Source organism: Elgaria multicarinata, chromosome 1, assembly GCF_023053635.1.
Source record: "Elgaria multicarinata webbii isolate HBS135686 ecotype San Diego chromosome 1, rElgMul1.1.pri, whole genome shotgun sequence".
Taxonomy (NCBI): Eukaryota; Metazoa; Chordata; class Lepidosauria; order Squamata; family Anguidae; genus Elgaria; species Elgaria multicarinata.
Window position 1 is genome coordinate 206,606,045 of NC_086171.1, and position 27,788 is coordinate 206,633,832.

Here is a 27,788-nt window from a genome sequence, read left to right on the forward strand (position 1 = left end):
TTGGTGCTACAGTGTTCAATGGTCTATACAGCTTCATTGAATTCTGAGCTCCATCCTCTGCCGTGAACAGAGAACATTGGTTATCGGGCAGATTAAAAAGACATTAAAAAAATGATAACTGAAACCCCAAATGTTTTCTGGAATGTTGCTTTTAACAACAACAATAACAACAACACACAATCTGCATAGAGGATCCAAGATTTGCATAATTGCACAGCTGGGCCACAACCAGGTTCACGTCTTGTTATTTAGATGCTATTTGAAAGTACTGCTGAGTGATTCAGTCCTACTTACTTCTGAGTAAACGTGTCGAAAAGCATTGTCCAGGTCACTCCTGAGCACTCTTAAAATAATCACATTTTGTTCCTGCCCTCTTTGACCATGACCATGACCACAGACATAGTGCTCCCCCCAGCCGACCCCCGGAGACCTTTTCCAGATTGGAATTCATCCCTTGGACTGAAAAGCATTTCCCACTCTGACCCTAAAGTACCCACAAGAACAAAAAACTGCTTTAAAATGGAAGTGGAATTAGATGATCAGGTTTCTTTAAATCTATTGTTCCAAGTATCTTTGTGTCTCAGAGCCTTCATACATTTTTTAATGTTAACTGTACATCTAAAATGCAACATGTGTGAATGCCACGAAGGTATGCATTATTCAGGTACGTTTGTCAGGGAGCCAGGGCAGAGCTGCAGCTCTGTTCAGGTCCTTAGGAGCAAACCAGGGTGAGAGGAAAGCTCAGTTGTCTCTTCAGAATATGTGAAACGGCCTCATTATCTGCTGTCACGAATTCAGTTTGGAAAGTTTGGACAGCCACCTTCTAAAGCAGCCTTCCTCAACCTGGGGCGCTCCAGATGTGTTGGACTACAACTCCCAGAATGCCCCAGGCTGGGGCATTCTGGGAGATGCAGTCCAACACATCTGGAGCACCCCAGGTTGAGGAAGGCTGTTCTAAAGGTATAGAAGAAAACAGCAGTGCAGTGGGACACTTTCTAAGTGAGCCTACCAGGTAGAGAGTGCGAAGGAGGAAAGGGGAAACTCAGAAGGTCCATCCCTCCTCCTGGGACAAGAGGGAGCCTGTTTTTAGCCTTGCCCACACGCACCTCCTGACGAAGACGTTCCCGATGCAGCCCGTGAGGTTGCCCATTTCACTGGCCCTGGGCAGGCCCCCCAGGTGAAAGAGGGCCGCCTCGTCTTGCCGCTTTTGCCTCCTGTGGCCACTGGGCCCGTGTTTGGCTTCCTGAAGTTCGTCGTCGATGTAAAGCCGGACCCTGCAAGGGAAAAGCGTTTCATTTCCAGGCGACAGGCTCCTTTGGGCTGCTGCTTTCCCCGTGCCTGGACAGAAGGGCCCACCTGGGGCTACCCAGCAAGGCAAAGAATGTCTCTGAAAGGTACCCTGCAGCGTCGCTGTAGATGGCAACGTAGTGGCTGGCACCGTCCGCATAGGCCTTCATGGTGGTGAGTTCTGTTGACAGGACACTGACCGCCACCCTGCCCTCCTGCAAGGCCACTTGGCAGGTGCCATCCTGGAGAGAGAGACAAATAGACAGGCAGATTATACGTTTTGCATGCCACAGGCCCTAAGCTCCTTGAGAGCCACTTGATTCTACCACATCTAAAATGGCAGCGGTCCCTAAGAGGAGAAGCACGAGCCACGATCTCTCTAAACTGGAGGACAGAGAACACCAAGGCGGGGAAATTAAAATCCTTCACAACAGACAAGGCTTGAGGAAGTCATAGCCAGAGCCTGAGAGGAGGCAAATTGGGGTGCGAGGGCGGGGGATGAAAGGAATGGCTGTTCCCCTTGGGCTGCAGGTGTCAGCCAAGCTCCTTGGGTTTGCCTGATGTCCAGAGAAGGCACAAATCACCTTGGCAGATTGTCCACACAGGGAAAAGGTGGGACGTGTCTCTTCCACGACATTTAATACTCTCTTATCTTGCACTTCCCTATGGGATGGAGGAACGGCTGGTAATGATTTCTCTCCGCCCTGCTAACGAGCCATTCAAGGGAGTCTGTGGGGGTTATTGGGGGATGCGAACCCCTTCGATTGAAGAACGGCATACCTCTGTAGCATGGCGGTACATTAAGCCACGGCTCTGGCTGGTGCGGAAGCTGAAGCCAGTGTAGAAATCTTGCAAAGAAGGCACATTCCTCAGCGGCAGGGTCAAGAAGCCGTGGCCGTGGAACTTAACCGAGCGAGCCACCTGCAAAGTGACAGTGATTGCAACACTCAGGATGGTACGATGTTCCTAGACTTGCAGAATCATAAGGCTAAATGAGGGTTGAATGTTATCTAGGAGAACTGCTGCCCGCCTGGTGTTAGGAGTCATATATTACTGTCCTGGCTGCAGTGGGCTAGAGGCAAAGAGCAGGAAGAACCACGATGCCAGAGGTGCCCCGAAGACATGGAATAAGATTAGACAAATGAGAGTTTATGCCTCATTTGTGTGAAGCACAGAGACGTCAAGTCATAGACCCTGTTCAGAAGACAGACTAAGCCACGGTGGTTAAGCATTTTGAGCTAAACATAATGGTTTAGCCGGTCATGTGAACCTTTCCTAGCCATGGTGGCTACATAACCACGGTTTGAACATGCTCACAATTTGCTGCAAAAGGGTTAGCGGCCGAACCACGGATTAGCATGTTGTCTGAACAGGCCCATAAACTAGTCTGATCCATTAAAGACTTTATAAAGAATGAAACAATACGTATGGTAAAAGCACCAAGGGTCTTTTAGGCTTCACTGGTCACAGGTAAACCAGCTTCACCTGTACTTAACTATCCAGTGATAGTAAAGGGTGCTCTCATGGACCTGTCCCCTTGATAAAGTTAATAGCAGTAGTGACACACCAGCCACAATAACTGAGGGTTCCCAATTGTAGTTTTGGCAACACTGATTTCACAGGTCTGTCCCAAGCTGTTACTGAGTGCTGTGCTTATCATACACAACTTTTTATGATCCCCATCAAACCCTGCCGGTCAAATGCCCTTGCCCACTGGATACCACAGTTCAATATGGGCAAACGTTACATTAATAATATTGCAACGAGGACAGGTGCTCCTTCAGCTGCTTCATGGCCCCGTTCCACCGAAGGTTTCTCCCGTGAAAGCAAACTGCGCTTTTCAGGAAACCCCATTCACTTCAGTGGGGACCTTGGCTGGAAAAGGCATCAAGGGATCCCCGACCCATTGGCATGGTTACATTTCCTTACCACTTCGAGAGCGGCAGCTGTGTTGGTCGGTTGCAATAAAACCAAAAAAAGGGCCCTGTGGCAGCTCGAACACTAACTGATGGCATGAAGAGAAAAAGGACGGACGGACGGCTGAGAGAGTATATCTTCTAGTATATCCAGGGGCTGCAAAGCACAACCCTTGCAACTTCTCTGACATCTAAAGAATCATCCTCCACCCCTGGTCCCCAAGATATCCTGTATGGAGGGTGATAACAAAGTTGGTCTTCTTCCCTTCATACTGACAGAACCACGTTTTCCCTTCTCCTCTCCTACGCGCTCCTTCCTGCCCCTTGGGTGCCATGTCCCAGTAGCACAGGGGTGCAGAACCCTGGGCCCGGGGGTCATACCCGCCCCTCCGGAGTTCCCCACATGGCCCTGGCCCTACCCTCTCCACCAATTGTTTGGATGTCTAACAGCTATTTGTGGGCTTTTATCCCCCATTCTAAAAGGTTGGAATGCCTCTTCTATGGCTCTCCTGGCAGTAAGAACTTTCAGCTAAAACAAGCAGATATTTTGCCCCTGACCCTTTCACCTGTGAACCAAACCCATCACTGGAATCCTGCTCCCGCCCCACCCCACCCAAGAATTCTCCAATCAATTCTTCGATTGAAAGCCAGTCAACACCCCTGCAGTAGCAGTATCGAAATGGAAACAAAGCCCTATGAGGAGAAACTGGAAGAACTGGGCATGTTCAGCCTGGAGAAGAGAAGATTGAAGGGAGACAAGATAGCACTCTTCAAATACTGGAAAGGTTGTCACACAGAGGAGGGCCAGGATCTGTTCCTCGCAGAGTGCAAGACATGGAATAAGGGGCTCAAGTTACAGGAAGCCAGATTCCGGCTGGACATCAGGAAAAACTTCCTGATTGTAAGAGCAGTACGACAATGGAACCAGTGACCTAGGGAGGTCGTGGGCTCTCCCACATTAGAGGCATTCAAAGGGCAGCTGGACAACCATCTGTCAGGGATGCTTTATTCCTGCATTGAGCAGGGGGTTGGACACAATGGCCTTATAGGCCCCTTCCAACTCTAGCGTTCTATGATCCTACGAAATTCTAGAGCAACTTGGCCATAAAAATGAAGAGCCCTTCTCGTCATGACCTGCCTGTGAGCTTCTCAGGACCATTTGGCTGACCACTGGGATGATCAGCTTGGTTGTCCTTATGAGCAGCGCACAAAAGAGAGCCCCCAAATGCATCCTACTCACCAGCAGGTCCAAGGTACACCCGTAACTCACTCCGGTGGTGTTCATGCGTTTCAAGTCAATGTATTTGCCGAGAGCCTTCAAGCCTTTCATGCAGCCCCTGATGGATCCGCCTTTGGGGAATATTTTCTTCAGGCTGAAAAGCACGACATCGTCGTGAAAAAGCGGGACGTGGAGGGGAGTGGGGTCGGGTTCCTGAAGAGCTTGAATGGGATTCTATCGGAAGGCCACTTCCAGAGGGGATTTGGAGGGGACAAGAGTTGTGAAGAAAGCTCCTTAACCTGATTCCTCTTCACACCGATCGCACAAGGGCTGGTACTGGAGGAAGCGGCTATGCCGCCAGATCAGCCTTCCCCAACCTCGTCCCCTCCAGATGTATCAAACTACAACTCCGAGAATCCCCCAGAAGCCGCTGGAACCGACTGAGCTGTGATCTCGGGGAGTGGGATACCGTCTGGGCTCCTGGAGCACTGGCAGAACCAGCAGATTCTAACTAGCCCAGAAGGCTCAGCCTCCAGCCGGTAAGCCCAGCTGCATTGCAGCCATTTTGAGGGAAGTCGTGTCACCTCTCCGTTCCTTGGTGGCCTGCTGAGGGCCTGCTTTTGCAGTGGGAGTAGCTTGTTTGCGTCACAAACGGTCACTACAAGAACTGCACAACATTCAGAACTGGCGGCTGCGTTTCCTTGCTTTCTCTTCCGCTCTTCATCCCCCCTTTCCCCTGCTTTTTGTGTCATCTCTTTTTTTAGATTGTAACCCTGAGGACACGGACCGGAGAACTTCCCTTATCTATACTAGGGGTGTGCACGGACCCCCCCCCCCCCCGCTCCACCCCGCGGGCTGATCCGAAAATTTCGGATCGGCCCGCTCCGCTCCGCCCATACTCCGCTCCTCTTCGCCGCGGAGCTCCGGCTCCGAATCGGAGCTCCGCAGTGAAGGGGAGTGGCGCCAGGTAAGGCCAGGAGAGGAGGGCGGGAGGTTTACCGGGCCCTGCCACCATCGCCGCCCGTGCGGCGACGGCGGCAAAGCCCGGTAAGGGACCAAGGGGGAGGGGGGCCTTACCTGCCTCCGTCCGCGGTCCGTCGGCGTCTTCAACTTCCTGGTTGAACCGCGGGCTCAATTGAAGACGCCGACGGACCGCGGACGGAGGCACGTAAGGGAGAGGAGGGAGGGTGTGTGTGTGTGTTACTGGGCCCTGCCGCTGTCGCCGCATGGGCGACAGCGACAGCGGCAGGGCCCGGTAAACCCCACTTACCTTTCCGGCGGAGCTCCGGATCGAGGCGAAGGATCCACCTTCACCTCGATCCTCTTTGCCACGCTCCACCGGCCCCCCAATCCTCTTCGCCTCCGCCTTAAGGGCAGGCGAAGCCCCCCGCTCCGCTTCTAATTCGCCAGTCCGATTAGAAGCGGAGCACATCCCTAATCTATACGTTCTCCTTCTACTTGTCCACCATCCAGTGTCCTAGATGCTGGGGTGCTCCCTGCTCTGCCTAGTAGGAAGTAAGGAAAATTCTATGTTCTACTTGGTGCTGCTATTCTGCTACCCTTCTTCAGTTAAAAACAGATCCTGCCTGCCCCCCCCCCCCCAGGCAGAACAGTTTACCTTTCAGGGAGAACGGACATGGGCACACCGCCCAGGTAATATGAGGTGGCACTTTGTAAGTCGTTTTCCTGCTCCACGGTGAAGATGGTCACTTGTTCCAGACGCACCAGAACACGATCCTTGGAACCCATTTTGTAGAAGAAAATTTGCATCTGGAATCAGACAAAACAAACAAATAAAGATGGATGCTGTCCCTGGAAGTAGGGAATTGTGTGTGTGTGGGTGGGGGGGAGGATTTGTCAACCAAGGGAGGTTAGAATTCAAAAAACATGGGGGACACGGCCAACATTATCCCCAAAGCGGTTGCCCAACGCCTAGAGGATGTGCCTCTGAGCCTGCACTGCAGGGCCCTCTTCACCCAAAGGTTTCCTCCATTAAACTGTCTGGAAGTGATCAACCAGGACTGTGACCAGCCTAAGCAAGCTGGAAGAGGATAGTTCCAGGGCAGGACTGTTCAACATCTTTCAGCCCACGGGTCTTCGCCACAGATCAGAAATTGACCCGGCGCTCAGGCAAGCAATCAAAGGACAGAGGACTCTTTTACCGCTTTATTTGTGTTGCTGCTGAAGATGAGTGAGGCGGGATCCTTGGATGGAAGGGCCACCTTAAGGTCTCCAGTGAAGTCGTAGTAGAGCACCAGCTTTCCGTCTTGAACAGCCAGACACAGCAGTTGACTCTGTGGGAGGAAAAGGACAAGGCCCTTCCAATCTATGGGTCCTGAATATTGGGATTCGCTTTGCCCATGGGTATAATTCTTACCCTGGAAGAGGGGGGAGGCTTCAAGTTTCCAGAAGAGAAAGAGAGGGAGAGGAAAGAGAAAAGAGATCCCAGCAGGAGCCAGGCAATATCTATATTCCTAGGGTTTCAGTGAGATCCAAATTCATTAAGTGAAGCTGTAGAGCAACCCCCCCCCCACCCTTTTAAACTGGGGTTCCAGCCATGATGCAATCATCTCAAAAGTTCCCAAGCAAAAGTTTGCTCCCAAATTCTAGGCTCCAGGCATTTTCCCATCTTGCCCCATGATTGCAGGACTCTCTCTCTCTCTCCCTCTCCCCACTTTCGTATGGAGAAATTTAGACGAGGCCTGACAACCTATGTATTCAATAGGAGCCATAGGCGTTGGTGCATGGGGGGAAGGAACAGTCGGTTTGTTTTCAGGTTTTAAACGTTTGGTTGATTCAACTGATTGGTTATGAATGAGTTTAAATTCATTTCCGCCCTGCTCGTCATCCCGACACGAAGCGAATGTCGCCATGAAGAACCTCGACGGCGGGGCCTTCTCTGTAGCAGCACCCACCCTCTGGAAAACCCTCCCTCGTGCGGTTCGGGAGGTGGAAAACATAACAACTTTTAAACGGCTGCTAAAAACATATCTTTTTAAACAAGCCTTCCCTGGTCTGTAACTTATTGTGGTTTTATGTGATTTTAAAGTTTTAAATTCGATTTTATGGTTTTAGTTGTAAACTGCCCAGAGAGCCGAGGCTGTTGGGCAGTATAAATATGTAATAAATAATAATAAATAAATAAATTTCTGTTAGTAGTTTATTTAATTTGTATCTCTTGAGTTTTGTTTATGTTGTGTTTTGTATGTATTGGTTAACTGGAATGTGCCCTGGTATAGAGCATGATATACAGTTGTATTATTATATTCTTCGGTTGCTTCCTCTATCCTTGCCCCATGCCATGTTTTCAAGAGCTGTGGCCACTTCGGCCCTCACTTACTTCGAACAGCACGCCTAACAAGAACAGGACTTGGGCTGGGAAGCGCCAGACACAGTAAAAGGGGTCTACAGGCCACCAGTTTACCAGGCCACCAACTTGCCTGATGTTTCAGGAAGAAAAGGATCCCATTGTAGGACACCAGCCGCATCTCTTGCTCAAAACGCTTGACGTGACCCGTCTGGCTCTCAAACGTGATTTCTGCGTAACCAGTGCCATCAAAATAGGAGCCGTCTGTCAGCCAGGGATCACCCGTCGATTTAGACCTAAAAGAAAGGAGAATTTAAAAAGTTGACATCGGATCTACTCAACCAGACTTTAGAAATTAGACTCTCTTCTCGATCATCCTAGAGAGCAGGACACGGAATAATGGGCTCAAGTGACAGGAAGCCAGACATCAGGAAAAACTTCCTGATGATTAGAGCAGTACGACAATGGAACCAATTACTTAGGGAGGTCGTGGGCTCTCCCACATTAGAGGCCTTCAAGAGGCAGCTGGACAACCATCTGTCAGGGATGCTTTAAGGTGGATTCCTGCATTGAGCAGGGGGTTGGACTCGATGGCCTTGTAGGCCTCTAACAACTCTACTATTCTATGATTCTATGACTCTTTTTTAAAAGGTGCTAGTCTCACTATTGCAAGAGGGGGGGACATTTTTGGAAGGAAAGCATGGCAGGTTTTGCTGGTTCAGTCTCCCAGGAGGGGTGCCCCACACTTTCTGTAGAGAGGCAAAGAGCTGGAAGACAGCCGATTGACAACCATATAGTGGATGGTGCCAGACTACAGCAGCTCTTTGCGATTGCTAGCAGAAACCAGGCTACGATTACACTGAATAGGACTCCTAATGCAAATGCAATAATGACATGGGAAACGTGGGAATACAATGAAATGAGGAACAATCTGGATGAGCAGCAGAAGAGGAAAGGGCAGGATATCTGTGTAACAAACAAATAAATGATGACAAATCTCTGCATCTCTGTTAGTACCATGAGAGTTACAGTCTTAGAACCTTCTTTGAAAACACTTTTCTAGCCCTCCAGGGCTTACAGAGAAAACTAAAAATGTGTAGGTTCTGCTACAAGGTTTTATTTTTTAAAATTTATTTGAATGGTGCAATCAAAACTTGGATCTGAGCTCAACAAACTTTGCCTGCATCGCTGGAGCAAATAAAGGTACGTATCTTTAGGCTGTTAGAAAGCACAGGAGGCTTGAAGGGCATCTCCTTGCCTCTGCCCTTTTCATGGCAACAAGCTTTGCTACATATTAAAGCTGTAAACGGCTTACGACTGGGAGGGATATCTAAGGGGCCACGTGTCTCACTAAGAGCCCTGCCTGGGCATTAAGACCTGCAAGAGAGACCCTTTTAAGGGTTCTGTTGCCTGCAGAGGCCTGTTAGTTGGGCACACGTCAGGCACAAGTCCTCACCCCAACAAGGGCTAGGTCCTAATGCGAGGTGGTATCTGCCCTCCCTCCAGCCGATTTTTGGCAGGGAGGTTTTTCGTTTCTCTATTAAAACCAACAGACAAATTGCTCCACTGGCTTAATGTGGAGTGAAAAGAGAGACAGAGACAAAGACAAAGAGAGAGGGGGGGAGAGAGAGGGAGAAGCCAAAGAGATGGATGGACGGACATTCGGATGGATGGAATAAAGGGAGGAAAAGGAAGGAAGGAAGGATGAAAGAAAGAAAGAAGAGATGGATAGATGGATGAATGGAACGAAGGGAAGGGAAGGGAAGGGAAGGGAAGGGAAGGGAAGGGAGGGAGGAAGGAAAGAAAGAAAGAAAGAAAGAAAGAAAGAAAGAAAGAAAGAAAGAAAGAAAGACTAGTGAGATGGATGGATGGATGGAAAGAAAAAAAGAAAGAAAAGAAGGATGGATGGAAAGAAGGAAAGAAAGAACTGGGCATGTTTAGCCTGGAGAAGAGAAGATTGAGGGGAGATATGATAGCACTCTTCAAATACTTAAAAGTTTGTCACACAGAGGAGGGCCAGGATCTCTTCTCGATCCTCCCAGAGTGCAGGACACGGAATAACGGGCTCAAGTTAAAGGAAGCCAGATTCCGGCTGGAGATCAGGAAAAACTTCCTGATTGTTAGACCAGTGCGACGGTGGAATCAGCTACCTAGGGAGGTGGTGGGCTCTCCCACACTAGAGGCCTTCAAGAGGCAGCTGGACAACCATCTGTCAGGGATGCTTTAGGGTGGATTCCTGCATTGAGCAGGGGGTTGGACTCGATGGCCTTGTAGGCCCCTTCCAACTCTGCTATTCTATGATTCTATGATTCTATGAAAGATGAACCAGAGAGAGAGAGAAGCCAAAGTGCGCAGGTCGCACACAGGGCACATATTCATGCACACCCACAAATACAGAGAAGGGGGCACTCCAAAATTTTGGTGATTGGCCCTCCATCTCCCTACAGCAGCTAATTTGTGGTGGTGCCCATGGATTTTTTCAAAATGCCAAATGTCCTCACAGGCCCCCCCAAAATGAAGACTTCTCTTCTAAAGTGTTATTGATTTAAACAGTTGTACACACCTTGATGGCTTTTTAGCAGTTAAGGCAATATATAAATGTATCATCTTCATCAACTTCATCATCATCTATAAACCCCACCCCATTTTTCTCTAGTGCCTCTGGAAAAATAAAAAGGAACAATAGCTTAACGTGTACGTGACCAGTCAACTCACCTTGTGCAAGGCCTCTCGGCAGCCGTGTCCAGGTGGAAGGTGCGCTGGAAGTTGTACAGACTCATTACCTCTTCGTTGAGGGAATCCATCTCTATGCAGCCCCGGTAGTTAGGGTAGTGCAGGGGTGTTGGAGGCTGCAGACAGAGGAAAGCAGCATTGAGATTCAGAGTTTGAAGGGCCCAATATTTCAAGTCCTCAGGCGAGGCTACCACCCCGTCAAACCTGGATATTCCCGCTGCAAGATGGCTGGATCTGTGTCTATATGATCTTGCTCTGTGCTCCAGTTCCTAACCCTCCCTGGCTCTCCAGTTCCAGGCTGCTCTTCCATCCAGCCTTGTCCAGCTGCTCGGAAGAATGCCGTTCCGGTTGCAGCACTTCATACCTGTTTTCTCCGGGAAATATGAATTTCCCTTGGAAGCCACCCACACAAGCTTTGCATCGTTTCTTCATTAAGCAGTAGAGGTTAGGGCCACTTCATGCATCATGTTAGGAAAACGTGGATTTTCCCATCTAGGTAAACCCCAACTGAAAGTTTGCTGCAGCAGCATGCACCCACTTCACAGACTTTTAAATCGGGGTTTTGAAACACAAACGGCTATGATTTTTGCATGGATGATGCAGGTAGGTGCTATAAATGCTCTGTGTGAAGCATACCTCATTAATATCAAGGAAGGTTAAGAGTTGGGGGACTGGCCTGTCTGACCCAAACCACAGCTCGCTGCTACGGGTGCTGGCGATTTGGCCTTACAAGATCAACGGGCTCAAGTTAAAGGAAGCCAGATTCCAGCTGGACATCAAGAAAAACTTCCTGACCGTTAGAGCAGTGCGACAATGGAATCAGTTACCTAGGGAGGTTGTGGGCTCTCCCACAGTAGAGGCCTTCAAGAGGCAGCTGGATGAGCATCTGTCGGGGATGCTTTAGGGTGGATTCCTGCATTGAGCAAGGGGTTGGGCTCGATGGCCTTGTAGGCCCCTTCCAACTCTGCTATTCTATGATTCTATGATCTGGAAGATGCCCCCACCCCCTGCCTTCCAGAACGAGTCTTCCCAGCCCATCTCACCGTGAAGCTGGAGGGGTAGCCGCCCACGTACAAAACCACGTTGCTGGGCTTGAAGTTGAACAGTCCCTGCTCTCCTTTGGCAACGCTGTCCCCTTTTGTTTCATGCAAGATGTGCTTCTCCACCGTCACAGACATGTGTCCGTACTGCAAGATCCTACAAGCAGGGAAAGAAGGGGATCGATCGATCACACGGTGTCAAGGAGGGGAGGACAAAATAAGAATTTGGCTACTAAGAATCAAGTGCCTGAATTGGCTTCTTTCCCGCCCCCTCCTCCCTCCGAATCCCTTTTCCTTTTGTGTCGTGTTTTTTAGATTGTAAGCCTGTGGGCAGGGACTGTTTTAAGAAATATTTTTGTAAGCCGCCTTGAGAGCCTTTTTGGCTAAAGGGTGAGATAAAAATGCTAAAATAAATAAATAAATAAAAATATGCCCGCCCGTCCGCCCCCATGGGAGATTCCTTCCTTACAGCTTGCCAGGTGCACAGGGTCTCCCACCGAGCACTTCTAGGCTGAAGCAGCGGAGCAAACCGTCCACTTTTCAGAGCAATTTCTTCTGTTCTCTCAAACAGAAATAACTGACCACAGCATCCTTCTCCCACAAACCACCTCCCACACTTAAAATAATATGTGAAGGTTCTGTCTTATTCTTTTCTCCTGCTTCTCCCTTCCGTACCTGTTGATGCTGACCGCAGCGAATTGTTCTCCGATTTCTTCATCGACCGTTAAATGCGTCGGTTCCTCGTCCCCCAGCTTATAGATCCACTGCACCTTGCGATCTTTCAGGATGATGCCCATGTAGTCGCCGGTGGCCTGGATAAACACAGAACAAGGGCAAATGATTGGGCCGATTTGAAGGCTCCCTGTCCTGGCTTGACTGCTTTGTGCTGATGACGGATTGCAAAACCAGTGAGGGGAATTGCAAGCACTGAGCCGGCCCAGCACGGTGTCTTGCCTTAATTTTACCTACATACAGCAATCAGGACAGTCGTATTTCCGGTGCCAAAAGCTGCCTGGAGTTAGAGCCAGACATCCTGAAGAGTGAGGTTGAATGGGCCTTAAGAAGCATTGCTAATAACAAGGCAGCAGGAGACGACGGTATCCCAGCTGAACTGTTTAAAATATTGCAAGATGATGCTGTCAAGGTGATGCATGCCATATGCCAGCAAATTTGGAAAACACAAGAATGGCCATCAAACTGGAAAAAATCAACTTATATCCCCTTACCAAATAAGGGAAACACTAAAGAATGTTCAAACTATCGGACAGTGGCACTTATTTCACATGCCAGCAAGGTAATGCTCAAGATCCTGCAAGGTAGACTCCAGCAATTCACAGAGCCGACGAAGAGTCGGAAACGACTGAACGAATAAACAACAAATTATGACACAACGTCTTTCTAACATGGAACACTGATGCACCATCAAGGCTAGACTGAGTAGCAACAGCAGCCTGTTAAAACCGATGTGGTTAAATTGCTCCCCCTGCCTGCACTTGCCATCACAGCGGTGAGGATTTCCCAGCTTCCCCCTTGACCCCTGTCAAGCGGGCAAATGGACTTACGTCTTTGGATCCCAGATACAACACGAAGCGCCCCAGGTCATCTCCATTTTGCCGCTTCTGTCTCAGCTTGGGCTCTGGGTTCTGGATATAGAATTTGAGGGAGGTGTATGCTGCCAAGTCTTGAATGTCGCCGGGAGTCCGGACTTGCACACCTGAAGTTCCATTGAACTTCACCGGGACTTTGATCTAGAAGCCAAGAGATCAAACCAACAGAAATGGATACATCACTACTGGCTCTTTTTTCACTCGACTTCAGGGGGAAAGCACAGAAAGGTAGGTTCTGCTGTACTGGCAGGATTTATTTATTTATTTATTTATTTATTACATTTCTATACCGCCCAATAGCAGGAACTCTCTGGGTGGCTCACAAAAATTAAAACCATTCAAAGTATAAAACCATAATATAAAATACGATATAAAAACTCAACCAGATACAAACAGCAGCAATGCAAAATTACAAATTTAAAACACCAAGTTAAAATGTATTTATAGACTGTTAAAATGCTGGGAGAATTAAAAGGTCTTCACCTGGCGTCTAAAAAAGCGTATAATGTAGGTGCCAAGCGAACCTCCTTAGGGAGCTCATTCCACAGCTGGGGTGCCACAGCAAAGAAGGCCCTCCTCCTGGTAGCCACCTGCCTCACTTCCTCTGACAGGGGCTTGTGGAGAAGGATCCCTGAGGATGACCTTAGGGTCCGGGCAGGTACATATGGGAGGAGGCGTTCCTTCAGATAGCCTGGCCTCAAGCCGTTTAGGGCTTTAAATGTCAATACCAGCACTCTGAATCGGGCCCGGACCTGGACTGGCAGCCAATGAAGCTGGAAAAGGACTGGCGTGATGTGGTCTCGTCGGCCAGTCCCTGCTAGTAAGCGTGCTGCCCTGTTTTGTGCCAGTTGAAGTTTCTGGACCGTTTCCAAAGGCAGCCCCAGGTATAACGCATTGCAGTAATCCACTATCCCCACACTTGCACTGTCTAGCCTCCCCTGAAAAACTTTCAGCGACCTGCTCCTCAGGAAACTTTTTCTTAATGCCATTCTGACAGGTGTGAATCTTCTCCCAGTAGTCAGTGTCAAAGCTGTTTCCTGCAAGCCCCTTCTCTGGCCTCATAAACAGATGTGCTATCATTTCTGTATTTTATTTACTTTATTTATTTATTTACAATATATATATCTATACCGCTCCCCGTTCAAAATTTCGGAGCGGTGTACAAGATAAAATAAAATAAAAACAGAACAAAAAACCTGAAAATAGTTTTTTAAAAGAAGCAAAATGAAAAGTGAACTGGTCATGAAGGAAAGGCTTCCTGGAACAATGACATTTTCAGGAGGCGCCAAAAGGAATACAAAGTTGGCACCTGCCTGACCTCCAGAGGCAGGGAATTCCATAGGAAGGGGGCCACCACGCTGAAGGCTCTTCCCCTGGTGGACTCCAATCGGGGGATGGGTCTACGTGGAACCACCAGGAGCATGCCCTCGGATGCCCTCAGTGACTGGGCAGGTTGACAGGGAATCATAGAATCATGGAATAGCAGAGTTGGAAGGGGCCTACAAGGCCATTGAGTCCAACCCCCTGCTCAATGCAGGAAATCCACCCTAAAGCATCACTGACAGATGGTTGTCCAGCTGCCTCTTGAAGGCCTCTAGTGTGGGAGAGCCCACAACCTCCCTAGGTAACTGATCCCATTGTCATACTGCTCTAACAGTCAGGAAGTTTTTCCTGATGTCCAACTGGAATCTGGCTTCCTTTAACTTGAGCCCGTTATTCCGTGTCCTGCACTCTGGGAGGATCGAGAAGAGATCCTGGCCCTCCTCTGTGTGACAACCTTTCAAGTATTTGAAGAGTGCTATCATGTCTCCCCTCAATCTTCTCTTCTCCAGGCTAAACATGCCCAGTTCTTTCAGTCTCTCTTCATAGGGCTTTGTTTCCAGACCCCTGATCATCCTGGTTGCCCTCCTCTGAACACGAAGAAGGTGCTCTCTCAGGTATGGTTGTTTTAAAATATCTAAGTACTTTGTCATCTACCTGAGCACAAGCAAGGTCCGAGCCACATTTTAGGAGGGTCTTCTAAAGATTCCCCCAGGGGCCACGGAACATGACGAAGAGCCTTCCTTTTGAGGCTTGCAGTGTCGGGGAGAAAAAGAGAGCTCTCGGTCGTTTGCCTCCATACCTTACTGACAGCGTTCCGAGCCAAGGATATCAGCTGCCGCACACGCAGGATGTTGTCCAAAACGGTGGCGTTGTGGCTCCGTCTGTTCTCCAGGCTGCTCAGTTTTCCCAGAAGCAGCGGGAGGGTGCTCTCAAGGCTTGAGACTGGAGGGCAGGAATCCGTCCACGGGGAAGTAAAAGAAGCCAAGCCCATGGAAACATAAGAGTTACAGGTCAGGGAAGTTACTAACGACAGACAGCGTGTCGCTTGAGTTCAAAGATGGACTAGGCAAACCCCTAGAAAACCAGGTATCAACCATGACAAGGTAGGACCATTAAGCTTCAGGTGTCACTCAAATGTCTTGACAACTTGTCACCCACCAACTATGTATTGTGGCTGGGCAGATGCTTGACTGAGCCTCTCCCAATCTATTTTGTCGTCCCAGAAGGCAGCAAAACCGGGCTTACTGATGTCCACATGGGCTACCATACTCAGCTTCATGGGTCAAAAGCTGTGTATGCCTGACTTATACTATAGAGAGCTGCTGTGCTCCTATTCTCCTTCTAGGTTCCCCATCAACAGCTGCATGAACAGAATGTTGGATTAGATGGACCCTTGGTCTGACCCAGTCTTAAGTTCTTATATTCAGAAACTGAAAGTGCCTCTGTTGATATGTTGACTGCCAAAATCTCAAGCTCAATGAGAGATACCAGACACAACTGCAGCCACCTCCTGTCCATTTGGATGTTGCTCTTAAAGACAACAGTGCCATCCCATAAAGGCAGTTGCAACCTCACGTAATAGGGCTACCTCATTTGCACAGCTCTGTTATTGCTTTGCATGCAAAACTTTTGTTTGAAGCCTCTCTTAAACTGAAGGCCGGCTGTCAAGTTTTTTGATGAGAGAGGCCACTGTAGTTGCTGATTTTATTCTCTGCTGCGAATCAAGCTCAAATTAATTATGAGCTCTGATGATCTGATTGCCTATCACCGTGGTAATCAACACCTAATAGAACTGGGCATCAAAGAAGAAATTGTTTCTGTGGCAACTGACTCCTTCCCTAGCTAGCTTATGAAGAAAGCCCAGAAGGCAAAGAAGGGAGCAGTTCCTATCTTTTTCAATTTAGCATTTTGTCACAAAAAATAATTCCATAAAATCAACACGAACAAACCATCGCTGGGTTATTAACATGAAAAAATGTACAACAGGTAAGAAATGAAAGGAAGCAAATGGGCCATTCTTATTTGACGTTGAATAAAAAGTGAAAACAAGTGAAAACGAGCCAGTGTGGTGTAGTGGTTAGAGTGTTGGACTGGGAGTCGGGAGATCCGGGTTCTAGTCCCCACTCAGCCACAGAAACCCTCTGGGTGACTCTGGGCCAGTCACAGACTCTCAGCCCAACCTACCCCACAGGGTTGTTGTGAGGATAAAATGGAGAGAAGGAGGATTATGTACTCCGCCTTGGGTTCATTGGAGGAAAAAAGGTGGCATATAAATGCGATAAAAATAATACTAGAAATGTATTCATCTTCTTTTTAAATATCAGGGTTTCAAAGCACTGCATTCCATAGAAGAGGGTCTATGTACCAACACAAGGGTCATCTTCAAGGCAGCCTCCACCTTTCCTTAGAAGAACAGCCATACTTGAGCATGGGAATTACATACCAGTGCTTTTGGCTTCACGAACAGCTTCACTTAAATCTTCGCTTTTGAGGTCTCCGTATTGTTCCTTCCACTCATCCAGATTGCCTTTCATGTCACTCAGCTTCCCTTCCATCCTGGCCACCGTCTCGTTGGCCCTCGTAGCAGCATCTTTGGCATTCTGGATCGCCTCTGTTGTGCCACCTGGCAAAGGAAAGGGGGCAGGTTGTAAACAGAAACACGCAAGACAAACTAGCAAGAGTGAAATGGGAGAAGCAAAGCTCCTCGCACGCAGCCGGACTCGTGTTGCAGGAGGAAGTCACCACACAAATGTCAGATCCAGTTAATTCCATGCATTCGAATTTGTGCCATAAGGACAAAGGCAAAGGGCCTTGGAGGAAGCACGACTTGGCTTTTGGTGGTGAAACTAAACATTAACATACATTTCCTTTACGCTAAGTGACACAAGGTGCTTCCAGATGAGGGTTTTATAGTGCAATAACCCTGCCTTGTTCATAGACTTCTATGGATGGCCCAAGCATCAACGTCTTCCATTAGCAACCCTCCCGTGTCTTCCCACCATTAATTCCATCTTTTTTTCTTACCACAGAAAATCCATTAAGAAGGAAAAGACAGAACGGGCCCATTCAGAAGACACCTTAAACCATGGTTTTAACGATGGTGATTAAGCCAGAAAGTCAGACCATGTTCAGAAGACACCTTTAACCACGGCTTTAATCATGGTGAAGAAGACTTTTTTGCTTTATTCACTGTGGTTAAAGCCATGGTTTAAGGTGTCTTCTGAACACAGCCAGGCTTTCTGGCTTAACCATCATGGTTAAAGCCATGGTTTAAGGTGTCTTCTGAACACAGCCAGGCTTCCTGGCTTAACCATCATGATTAAAGCCATGGTTTACGGTGTCTTCTGAACACAGCCAGGCTTCCTGGCTTAACCATCATGGTTAAAGCCATGGTTTACGGTGTCTTCTGAACACAGCCAGGCTTCCTGGCTTAACCACCATGGTTAAAGCCATGGTTTAAGGTGTCTTCTTAACACAGCCAGGCTTTCTGGCTTAACCATCATGATTAAAGCCATGGTTTAAGGTGTCTTCTGAACACAGCCAGGCTTCCTGGCTTAACCATCGTGGTTAAAACCATGGTTTAAGGTGTCTTCTGAACACAGCCAGGCTTTCTGGCTTAACCATCATGATTAAAGCCATGGTTTAAGGTGTCTTCTGAACACAGCCAGGCTTCCTGGCTTAACCATCGTGGTTAAAACCATGGTTTAAGGTGTCTTCTGAACGGGGCCAGTATCTCTAGAATGACTGTTGATTGGAAGTGCTACAATCCATTTGTCTGGATGCACCCATGGATTTGCTGATATGTGTGCAACTATCAAAGCTAACACTGGAAGATGCTATAGTGGGCTAGTCTCCAGAATGTTAAAAGGAGATCCCACAGGAATGTTTCTTTGGGGAGTCGGTGAAGGAATTGTAACCAGGACAAACCTTGGACCATGTCCAATGTGGTCTTCACTGACTGCAGCTGCTTCAGAAGTTGTTCTTTCTTTGTCCGGAGGCCGGCCAATCTGTCCTTTGCTGCCTGCAGGGCTCCCTTGATGTCTTGGATTGAAATAAAGCACAGGGTTAACGATCTACAAGTCAGGATTGCTGGAGCAAAGTCTCCATCACTGCCGCTGTGGAAGAGAACTGGTGCTGTGAATTTTGGGGTAATAGAATAAGAGATATCAGCTGGGGACCCCAGGAGCACAGTAGGGGCAAAGATCAAGGCGGTGGAAGCCTTAAAATGACCGTCCTTGCAGGATTTAGGTTGGTCAGTAGATGGTGCTGTTAGTTCCTCTCTTACCTTCACTGAGCTTCCTCTGCTCCTTCTTCACAGCTTCTTCTAAGGCATTGCTTTTCTTCTTCGTTTCTTTTGACTGGGCCCCAAGATTATCCAAGATAACATTCTGTCGACATAGAGGACAACTATTCAAGAGGCAGCTGGACCGCCATCTGTCAGGGATGCTTTGAGCTGGATTCCTGCACTGAGCAGGGGGTTGGCCTCGATGGCCTTGGAGGCCCCTTCCAACTCTGCTATTCTATGGCCTCAGCTAGACCTACCTGGTCTAGCGTGACAGAGGGGTGAGGATCTTGCAATATTGTTATCGTGAGATCTCCCCCTCTGTTTACACCTGGCGCGTGATGGCCTCTGAGGAACAGGATGTCGCGCCCGCCATTTTGTTTTTTGTTTTCTTAAAGGAGAAGAGCACACAAGCGCTCGTGCGCAAAAGGTTAGGTTTTTTTTATTAGTATTAAAAACTATTTTTTCCGCTCCCCCACCCCACCACCCCTGAGGAGCTCTGCATCCCGTGCACAGTTCCCAGCTCCTCATGAGTAACTGCGAAGAACCGGGACAAACCGGGACGCCCACCCACATATTCCACGGTCTCGGGATCAGCCCGAGAATGCGGAAAAAGCGGGTTACAACTGTAGGGTGATATCCTGGTGAAAGGGAGAGATCATACCTCCCGGCTACTGGGAACCCCTGTGCATTGTGTGGATGCACAGGGACAATCCCGGGGCGAACACCAGGATATCATCCCATCTAGTTATGGCCTCAGATTCTTTTCACTACCGGGTAACCCACACAGAACTTCTCAAAGCCCTTGGGCTTCTAAGGGGGATCTAAATCCCCTTGGCTAGCCCCTCCTGGATGCCAGTCCACCATCCCATGATTTCCAATCCTCTTCTTTCACACTCTTTTCCCCAATGCGAACAGCGTCCCCATCCTTGAGTGGGTGGCATTACTTCCAAATAAGCTCTTGCCAATTTTGCTAATGCTGAACTGAATCTGTGCCTCATGATCCAAATTCAATTGACTCACTTAGATTCAGTAAATACAATTTGAAGAAGTATGGGCAATCTGCTTGCATGATATGGCTTTCCAGCTTGGCCCATATGCAACTGTAGGGCTCAGAACGAGCGAGATACAGCCACCACTGCCACCTGCCGCCGCCAAGAGACTATCAATTTGCCAGGTTCCTTCTCCCGTTGCCTGCCAGGCTAGTTCTCTTCCAACAAGCTCTGCAAATAGAGCCATCTGTCTGCAAGATATCTGGGGAAGGGGGTATAATCACACGAAAGGAACCCAGTTCTCCCTGACTGCCATTGCTGCTGCACCAGGTGACAAGGCACAACCTTGGCTAAGCAGGTATACACAGGACAGGTGAGTGAACTTGCACTGCATCCTATGACAAGGGTTTTAACAACTGTACTAGTTGTAGCCACAGCTGCGATTGGCTTGACCCGTACCGTCAAGGCTTCGCCAGCGGCATGATTAGCTTCGTTGGCGGCACGCTCTGCATTCTTGACAGCCTCAATGATGCTGGCGTAGGCGTTGGAGGCGTTGATGGCTCGCTGAATAAATCCGTCTTGGTTCGTGCCGTGGATGATGCTGTTTGTGGAAGACAAATAAATAAACAGAGGAACATTTGCCAGGCGTCTCATTGTAGTCCAGATGCCAAATTAGGGATGGGTAGAGGGGCATTTCAAAGGCACTGTACTTTGCATCCCTTTCAGAGGCAGCTTCCTGAAGACCTTCTCTGCATGCAGCGAGGATCACGCGCCCCAATGTGGACTTGATACTCATGACTGACACATCATCATCATCTTTTCTCCCTCCTCCCCACGTTACTTGCATTGCTCTTGTAAGGGTAAAGCAGATATAAATGGTATAAGGTACTTTGTTCTCCGAAATTGAAGGGGCGAAACAGATTCAGAGAGGCACTAGTATCAAAACGTGGAGTTCTTCCCAAAAAGGACCACAGGAAGCGATTTACTTCACTTCCCCATTGCTTTTAAAATTAAAAAAGGAAAGGAAATGGGTTGACAAGAGAAACTGATTGCATCCCATCATACGGTTTTCGAAATTGAAAACTGTTCAAAAGCCCAGAAAATGCAAACTCTTTCTACAAATTACTTCGGCTATTAGCTTCGGCTATTGGGCAGTATAAAAATGTAATAAATAAATAAATAAATAAATAAATTAACCTTTTTTTAAAAAAAATGCACACAAAGGCTGGGTTCACACAGCACAATAACCAGTGGTAGTTTAAATAGTCAACGGTTGGTTATTTAACATACCATAGGTTATCGTGCTGTGTGGAGGGAATCTTTTAACCAACGGTTGGCTATTTGGCTCAAATAACCAATGCTGTGCAAAGTTGGCTATTTGAACCACCATTGGTTAACGTGCTGTGTGGAGGGTACCGTTGGCTATTTCCTTGGCCACCACTGGCTATTTTGTCAGCCACAGAGTCACAAGGCAAGAGCTGTCAAATTGGCGGCTGCCGCTCTAGTCCAGCTGGCAGGATAGATTGTTGGCAGCAATGGCTGATGGGAAATACTAGCGGGAGGACTGACGGGAGAGAGAGGGTGGGGGATGAGTGAGTCAACTCAGTGTGGACTAATAGTCAACCCAACGCTGATCCTAACCCACACCACGGTTGATTATTATCTTGTTGTGTGAAGAGCACCCCCTAGATAAATAACTGTTGAGTTGATTATTATCTAACCATTGACTATCGTGTTGTCTGAACGCAGCCATTATTTAAAGCTCAACCGTTTTTACACAAGTGCCATCAGGAAAGGTACCTCTTTCTAATAAAATTCAAGCAAATCTTGGCAATGTAAGTACATAGGGGTCGGCAACTTTTTGTATCAATGGGCACATTTGGAATTTTGAGAGTGCCACGGGCACTCTCACAAAATGCCTGTCCGGAGGGCTTTCCCATTCATAACATGGCTGCCATCGTGGGTGTGCCCAGTCACAAAGTATTCATTTCCACTAATCTGTTTTTTATTTTTATTATTTCAAAACACAACAAACTTACAAACACACAGTAAAAAAGGAAAAAAGGAAAAATAAACATACAAAATTAAGATGGACTTCTGATTTTTTCCACAGCAAAAATATGTAACCATATTTCCTCTTGCTCTATAATTACAAAAATAAAAACCCTCCTTCTTTTATCTTAAGGTTTTCTTCTTAATCATTGAATCCAGATAAACAAATCACCTTTTTTCTAGTCCCTGCAAAAAGTCTATGAGAGGTTTCCATTCAGTTATAAACATAGAAGACTTTTCTCTAATTATTGACATAAGTTTTGCCATCTCCGCCAACTCAACCATCTTCAATAGCCATTCATCCATTGTAGGTAATATTGAGCCTTTCCATTTTTACAAAATATTCGTTACCCAGAAGACAAACTGGTGTCTTCTGGGAAAAAACCTTGCCCAAGAACCTGAGTGCCAAAACCTAAACCCACTGTTTTGAACCCAAATAAAGAAGAAAATCCCAGGACAAAGGAATGCTCAGGGCATTGCAACAAAACAAGAACTGTTACCTGGACAGGTTTTGTGCCAATTCATCTAGAAGTTTCGCATGGTTTTCAGCCTCCTCAACGATGGGGATTTTGGTGCTCGCAAGGGAGTACTCCTTTGCTTTCTCTGACAGAGGATATCTGGCTCCATCCAGCTGGGCTGCTAACTTCTCCGATTCCTGCAACACGGCAGCAAGCATTTGCCAGAATTTATTAGCCTTACTTCTCCATTCCTTCTCTCGGGCTGTAGACGCCTCTCAGTGACATGAAAATCGTCCAGACATCTGAGGCCTACTGCAATAATGATTCAGACGGATGGGACCTGCCCCCTCTCCCCAAAGTATCAAACATGAGGGTGGTCTCAAAAAATAATTCTATTTGTTTTCTCAGTGCTTCCCACCCTCCGGAACTATCTGGAAATAGCTTCATGGGGTGAACTGAAGATGTAGCTCCATTTTATCTTTTCGAACTGCTTTCTAAAAGGTATCTAAAATTTGTTCAAAGAACACACACAAACATACTCATACAAAACATCGGTAAACATGTCAGGTTTCTGGGTGAGTGAACCAAGAAAGTGACTAGAGGTTTTTCTACCATTATGACACACAAGGAGAAATCCAGATTAGCTGGTGGTATTTTCAAGGCTGAAGTGATTATTGCACCTACAGCCAGGTGACTAATTAGGAGCAGCTGGAATGGTTTGCTGACTCACGAAGAGTGTGGGAAAGCTGATGTAATAATACCACATGGTAAGAATGCCACTAACTGGTTGGCTCAAATGACGATAAAGAAGAATCTGGACTATGGATAGTGTGGAGAAGAAGGTTTAGGTTTAGAGTGAAAAGTCATTGTGTATATTGATGTAAATTGCTACCATGCTGTATGATCCTGCACAATAAAGAACTTAGATGAGCACCACTGATCTTTGCCTGTGGTCTTTCATCTTGAGATCAGCTTCTTTGTCTTGACGCTGGACCTTCTGAAAAACTCTGCTAGTGTGAGTTGCATTCTGCACTAGCTCTAAAAAGTGCATTACTATACTTACGTCAAAACATACATATATATATATATATATATACACACACACACACACACACACACACACACACACACACAGAGCACCCATCTGTTTTGTGTCTGAAAAGCCCAATTCTTCAGCTTACTGGAACTGGGTGGGAGGCGATAAATGCGAGTCAAACGTGGAGAATTTTATCTACCTGTGGTGTGTGTGTTAGACATTTTTCTCCCTCTCTCATAATACTAGAAATGGCTCATCCCATGAAGCTGATTGGTGGGAGATTCAGGAAAGATCAAAGGAAGGATTTCTTCACACAGCGCATAGTTAAACTATGGAATTCACTGTCACAAGATGTAGTGATGGCCACCAATCTGGATGGCTTTAAAAGGGGGTTGGATAAATTCCTGGAAACGAAGGCTATCAATAGCTATTAGATATGTTCCACCTCTAGTATCAGAGGCAGTGAGCCTATACACCATTTGTTGGGGAACATGGGCAGGCGGGTGTCCTGCTTGTGGGTCCCTACTTGACAGCTGTTTGGCCACTGTATGAACAAAGTGCTGGATTAGATGGACCATCGGTCTGATCCAACATGGCTCTTCTTATGTTCCTAGTCACACCTCAAGGAAACAGGAGGGGCAGATAACAATAGGTGTCTAGGATTGCCCCCAACTTTTGTCCTAGAATTCTTCAGAATGCAGACAAACATCTTGGGGCTAGGCGTTATCTGCATTAGATGTGCTTCATTTTTCTACCCCGCATCCTCTTGCTAACCACCTATCCTTTCATGTTTGCCACCTCTTCCCCTCTTCACAAGCAGCAGTTCCTCGAGTCACACAGGTCATTCCGCCCTCCTCCCATCTTCAGACTTCCTGGGAAGCCTGAGCTTTGCACCACTTACCTCCTTGGCATTTTCTATTATTTGTAGGAAATCCGAGACCTGGGCCAGAGAGTCTTCAGCCATGCGCAAGGTGTTCTGGACCACGCCATACTGCTCCTGCAGCTCTTTGCTCTTTTGCTGTTGAGATACCCATGAGAAACCCATTCAGTACTGCAGCCCAACATAAAAATCCAGCATCTTATACTACTCAAAGGCCATCATCATATGGTATAGATCAGTGGTTCCCAAAGTGGGCGGTACTGTCCCCTTGGGGGCAGTGGGATCGCACAGGGGGGCGTTAAGAGGCAAAGGGGTGGGGCGGCAGGGGGGCGCTCGAGGTGGTCTTTTCCGAGAAGCGCCTCTCCAGAAGGTCTTAAAGCCCAGGGACATTTTTATGGGAGAAGGCAGTTTGGTCCCAAGCCATATAGGGGAAGAATCCACACATGTATTAATACCATTTAAGAAGAGTCCTTTTAACGGTGAATTGAAATGTTTCAAAAGCACCAAAATGCTAATGAAGAGACATACCCTGCTTGGTGTGCCCCACCTGCAAAACAGAGGTGTTCGCTCTCTTTTCCCTCCCTCCCTCCCTCCGCAGGCCTGCGGCAGGTGCTTCGGATTTTGAATAAATATTCAATGAATTGTTACTGTTTTGAATTTTATTGTTATTATCTTCCTCAGTGAATCGTTGAAAACCGCTATTCTGAGTAATGATTTTTATAGTGTACGGTAGGGGGCACTGGGCATGAGTTTGTGGAACCAAGGGGGCGGTGACCTGAAAAAGTTTGGGAACCACTGGTATAGATGGTATGGCCTCTATAATGCACAGTCTTCCTATGAATTTTCACCCCTTTGGTTGTGGCAGCAGGATGAGCCCAGCACCCAAACCTCTTTCATCCCGAGTCCATATAACGAACTGATGCATAATCTGATCGCGGTTCCCAGTGTGGTGTCAGGCCACACTACCTGTGCAATTCTTGCTCTCCCCCCACAGCTGCCCTTGGACATCCTCATCCAATGCAGGGCAGGGATGCTTCCATGTGGGAGCCACTTAGCTTCCACCTGCAGCAGGTGATGAAAATGGAACTCACTGCCACAGGATGTGGTGATGGCCAACAATCTGGATGGCTTTAAAAGGGGGTTGGATAAGTTCCTGGAGGCAAAGGCTATCAGTGGCTACTAGCCCTGATGGTTGTGTGCTATCTCCAGTATTCGAGGCAATAAGCCTGTGTGCACCAGGTGCTGGGGAACATGGGTGGGAGGGTGCTGTTGCACCATGTCCTGCTTGTTCCTCCCTGGCCGATGGCTGGTTGGCCACTGTGTGAACAGAGTGCTGGATAAAATGGACCTTTGGTCTGATCCAGCATGGAACGTCTTATGTTCTTATTCTCAAAACACATTGTTCAATGTTGACTAATAGTTAAGCTGCAGGTACCTTCGCTTCGAACTAGGGGGAGGAGTGTGGTCTGCAAAATTTATATAGGAACAGGAGGAGAGAGACTGGATTGCACTAAAGAAATCACAACTTTTAAAATACATGTTAATGTTGGATTCTTTTGTCTATGTCGTTTGCACTCGGGTTTCTGCTTTTATTGCTATTATTAGTAGATGTAGATGCATCTGACCCAAAAAATGTCTAAGCCATGACGTATTTTGTTAGGCTTTAGGGTACCAAAGGACCCTTTATTATGTTTGACTACAATATACTAACGAAGCTATTCCTCTGGATTTGTCAACCCTGCAGCTGTGATTATTAGACGTTAACTGAACCCCAGCAATGTGAGTGGCATTAGGTTTCTATTCTGTACAAAATCAGTGCCTTTGCCTCTTCAGGCTTATCCATGCCTCTATGAAAGTTAGAGAGTTACTTAGAAATACAGCGGTAGGATCGCTGTAGGATCGCATGAAAAAACAACAACCCTGCAGTCTCATTTATTTATTTAGGTTTTAAAATAGATCTGAGCCGAAATTCCATTTTGGAACTTTTGCTTCAAAGACTGGGGGTGGGCAGGGCAAAAGGGAAATAAATTTAGCCATTTTAGGGAGGAGAGGAGGAGAAATTCTACGTATTGAGTTGTGGCGAGCTTGTGGCTACGGGATAGATGTCATCTTCTGATTAAGGGAGGAAGGAAACAGAAGGAAAAATGAAAGATAATCCAGAAATTATAGTAAAACAAGGGGTGGCTTCATAGCAGCTACACATGTCTTTTCTACAGTCCTAACTCCTCCCCATCTCAAAGAGGCCTCAGGCGGCAGCTGCAGTTTCTAGCCCAATTGGTTTTGGAACTGCAACATCAACTGGAGGCCTCTAGTTGATCTGGTAGATTTGGCTTGAGGGGCTGGCTTGACAGGCACTAAAGACATGATAGATCCATGGCCTATTCACACATGACTGGGGGAAGAGTGGTTAGGGTAACTATGGAGTGGGGAGTTAGCGAAACCATGATGCGCGTAACCATCACGCAACCGGGAACCACGTGGTGCCCCATGGTTTACATACCGCTCTCCGCTCTGTGGTTCCTCAGTTGTCCTCCCGCCGCTGAGGCCGCATACCCCAGCGATCACCTCAATGGGAATCAGGTCACACTGGATGCTGTAACTGGCATGCAACCATCTCGACCATCGAGAAAGTCCGTGCCGGCTAGAGCATCGCTGGAAGTTGCAACCGCTCTAGGCAGCCGACTCTTTGGTCACCGTGCTTTTTTCACAAAACAGCCATTTTAACTACTGATGATCCCAACAGACCACACAGTAAGCCACCCCGCCAGGGGCCCTTAACCCCGCTGAAGGGGGATAGTTACCCGGAGTGGTTTATTAGCCATCGCCGTCGGGGTTTTCTCCCAACCCCCAGGACACACTAAACCGCCGTGGTTCGCTTCCCAACGCTAACCACAATGGCTTAGCCTTACGTGTGAAAAGGCCCACCGTTTAAGCAGGCCCGGCAGCATGTGTTGGATGCAGGTCTATGTCGCAGACATGCTTTACCCACCATCGAAACATCAGGCAATTTTAATGGCTGTATAATAACATAAAATTCCCTCAGGCGCAGCAGGTCATCCAGCAGCGCTGCCCCCCCCCTTCTTCTACCTGGGTTTCCTCCAGGTGATTCCGATTCAGGCTGTTGAGGTCCTCCGTCTGGCGGGTTTTATTAACAGCTTCATTCAGGGCATCTCGCAGGTCCATCACCTCTGAGCTGTACTGATCCAACTGGCCGTTGATGCGATCCACCAGTTCTTGGTTGGATTCCAACTTGCTGAAAAGCTCACTCTTCACACGATCCAGCACTGGCGGAACGAGAGCTCAAAATAGCTACTGATACACACAGGCAGTTCTGGGCCTGCAGGTGCCGTCTCCCCCAGGGTTATGCTGGCCCCAGCACAGAAAGAGGGGAGACATTGTTCTCGGTGGGCTATGCAGCTTAATCACACTGCTCACTATTATATTTGCTCTTCCTGTCAATGAAGGAAGATGGGCCATGCTTATGAGTGATCACACCGATCTTTTCAAGACTAGAGGCATGGCTAAATGGGGCGATATCACGGGGATCACCCTGGGATCATCCCTGTGCGTCCAAATGATGCACAGGGGATCCTGGGGGCAGGGAGGGATGATCCCTCCCTTGCCCCGGGACAGCCGGGAAGGCTTTAATCCTGGGT

The 27,788-nt window shown here is 47.8% G+C and overlaps 1 protein-coding gene across 1 annotated transcript in view; it reads right to left on the minus strand.

Moving 5' to 3' along the window:
- The window catches only part of LAMA5 (laminin subunit alpha 5), a 256,947-nt gene that overhangs the window by 11,547 nt on the left and 217,612 nt on the right, over positions 1-27,788 (minus strand). Inside the window, exons 53-71 of the mRNA XM_063142632.1 lie at positions 27,220-27,416; positions 24,154-24,270; positions 22,259-22,413; positions 20,166-20,307; positions 18,718-18,820; positions 18,360-18,473; positions 16,876-17,055; positions 15,232-15,374; positions 13,065-13,250; positions 12,178-12,314; positions 11,506-11,659; positions 10,445-10,578; positions 7,863-8,025; positions 6,585-6,716; positions 6,041-6,192; positions 4,444-4,576; positions 2,068-2,208; positions 1,399-1,529; positions 1,107-1,274 (exon numbers count right to left, since the gene is read on the minus strand). Of these exons, the coding sequence (XP_062998702.1) occupies positions 1,107-1,274; positions 1,399-1,529; positions 2,068-2,208; positions 4,444-4,576; positions 6,041-6,192; positions 6,585-6,716; positions 7,863-8,025; positions 10,445-10,578; positions 11,506-11,659; positions 12,178-12,314; positions 13,065-13,250; positions 15,232-15,374; positions 16,876-17,055; positions 18,360-18,473; positions 18,718-18,820; positions 20,166-20,307; positions 22,259-22,413; positions 24,154-24,270; positions 27,220-27,416 (2,782 nt within the window). The remainder of the gene's footprint in view (positions 1-1,106; positions 1,275-1,398; positions 1,530-2,067; positions 2,209-4,443; positions 4,577-6,040; positions 6,193-6,584; positions 6,717-7,862; positions 8,026-10,444; positions 10,579-11,505; positions 11,660-12,177; positions 12,315-13,064; positions 13,251-15,231; positions 15,375-16,875; positions 17,056-18,359; positions 18,474-18,717; positions 18,821-20,165; positions 20,308-22,258; positions 22,414-24,153; positions 24,271-27,219; positions 27,417-27,788) is intronic.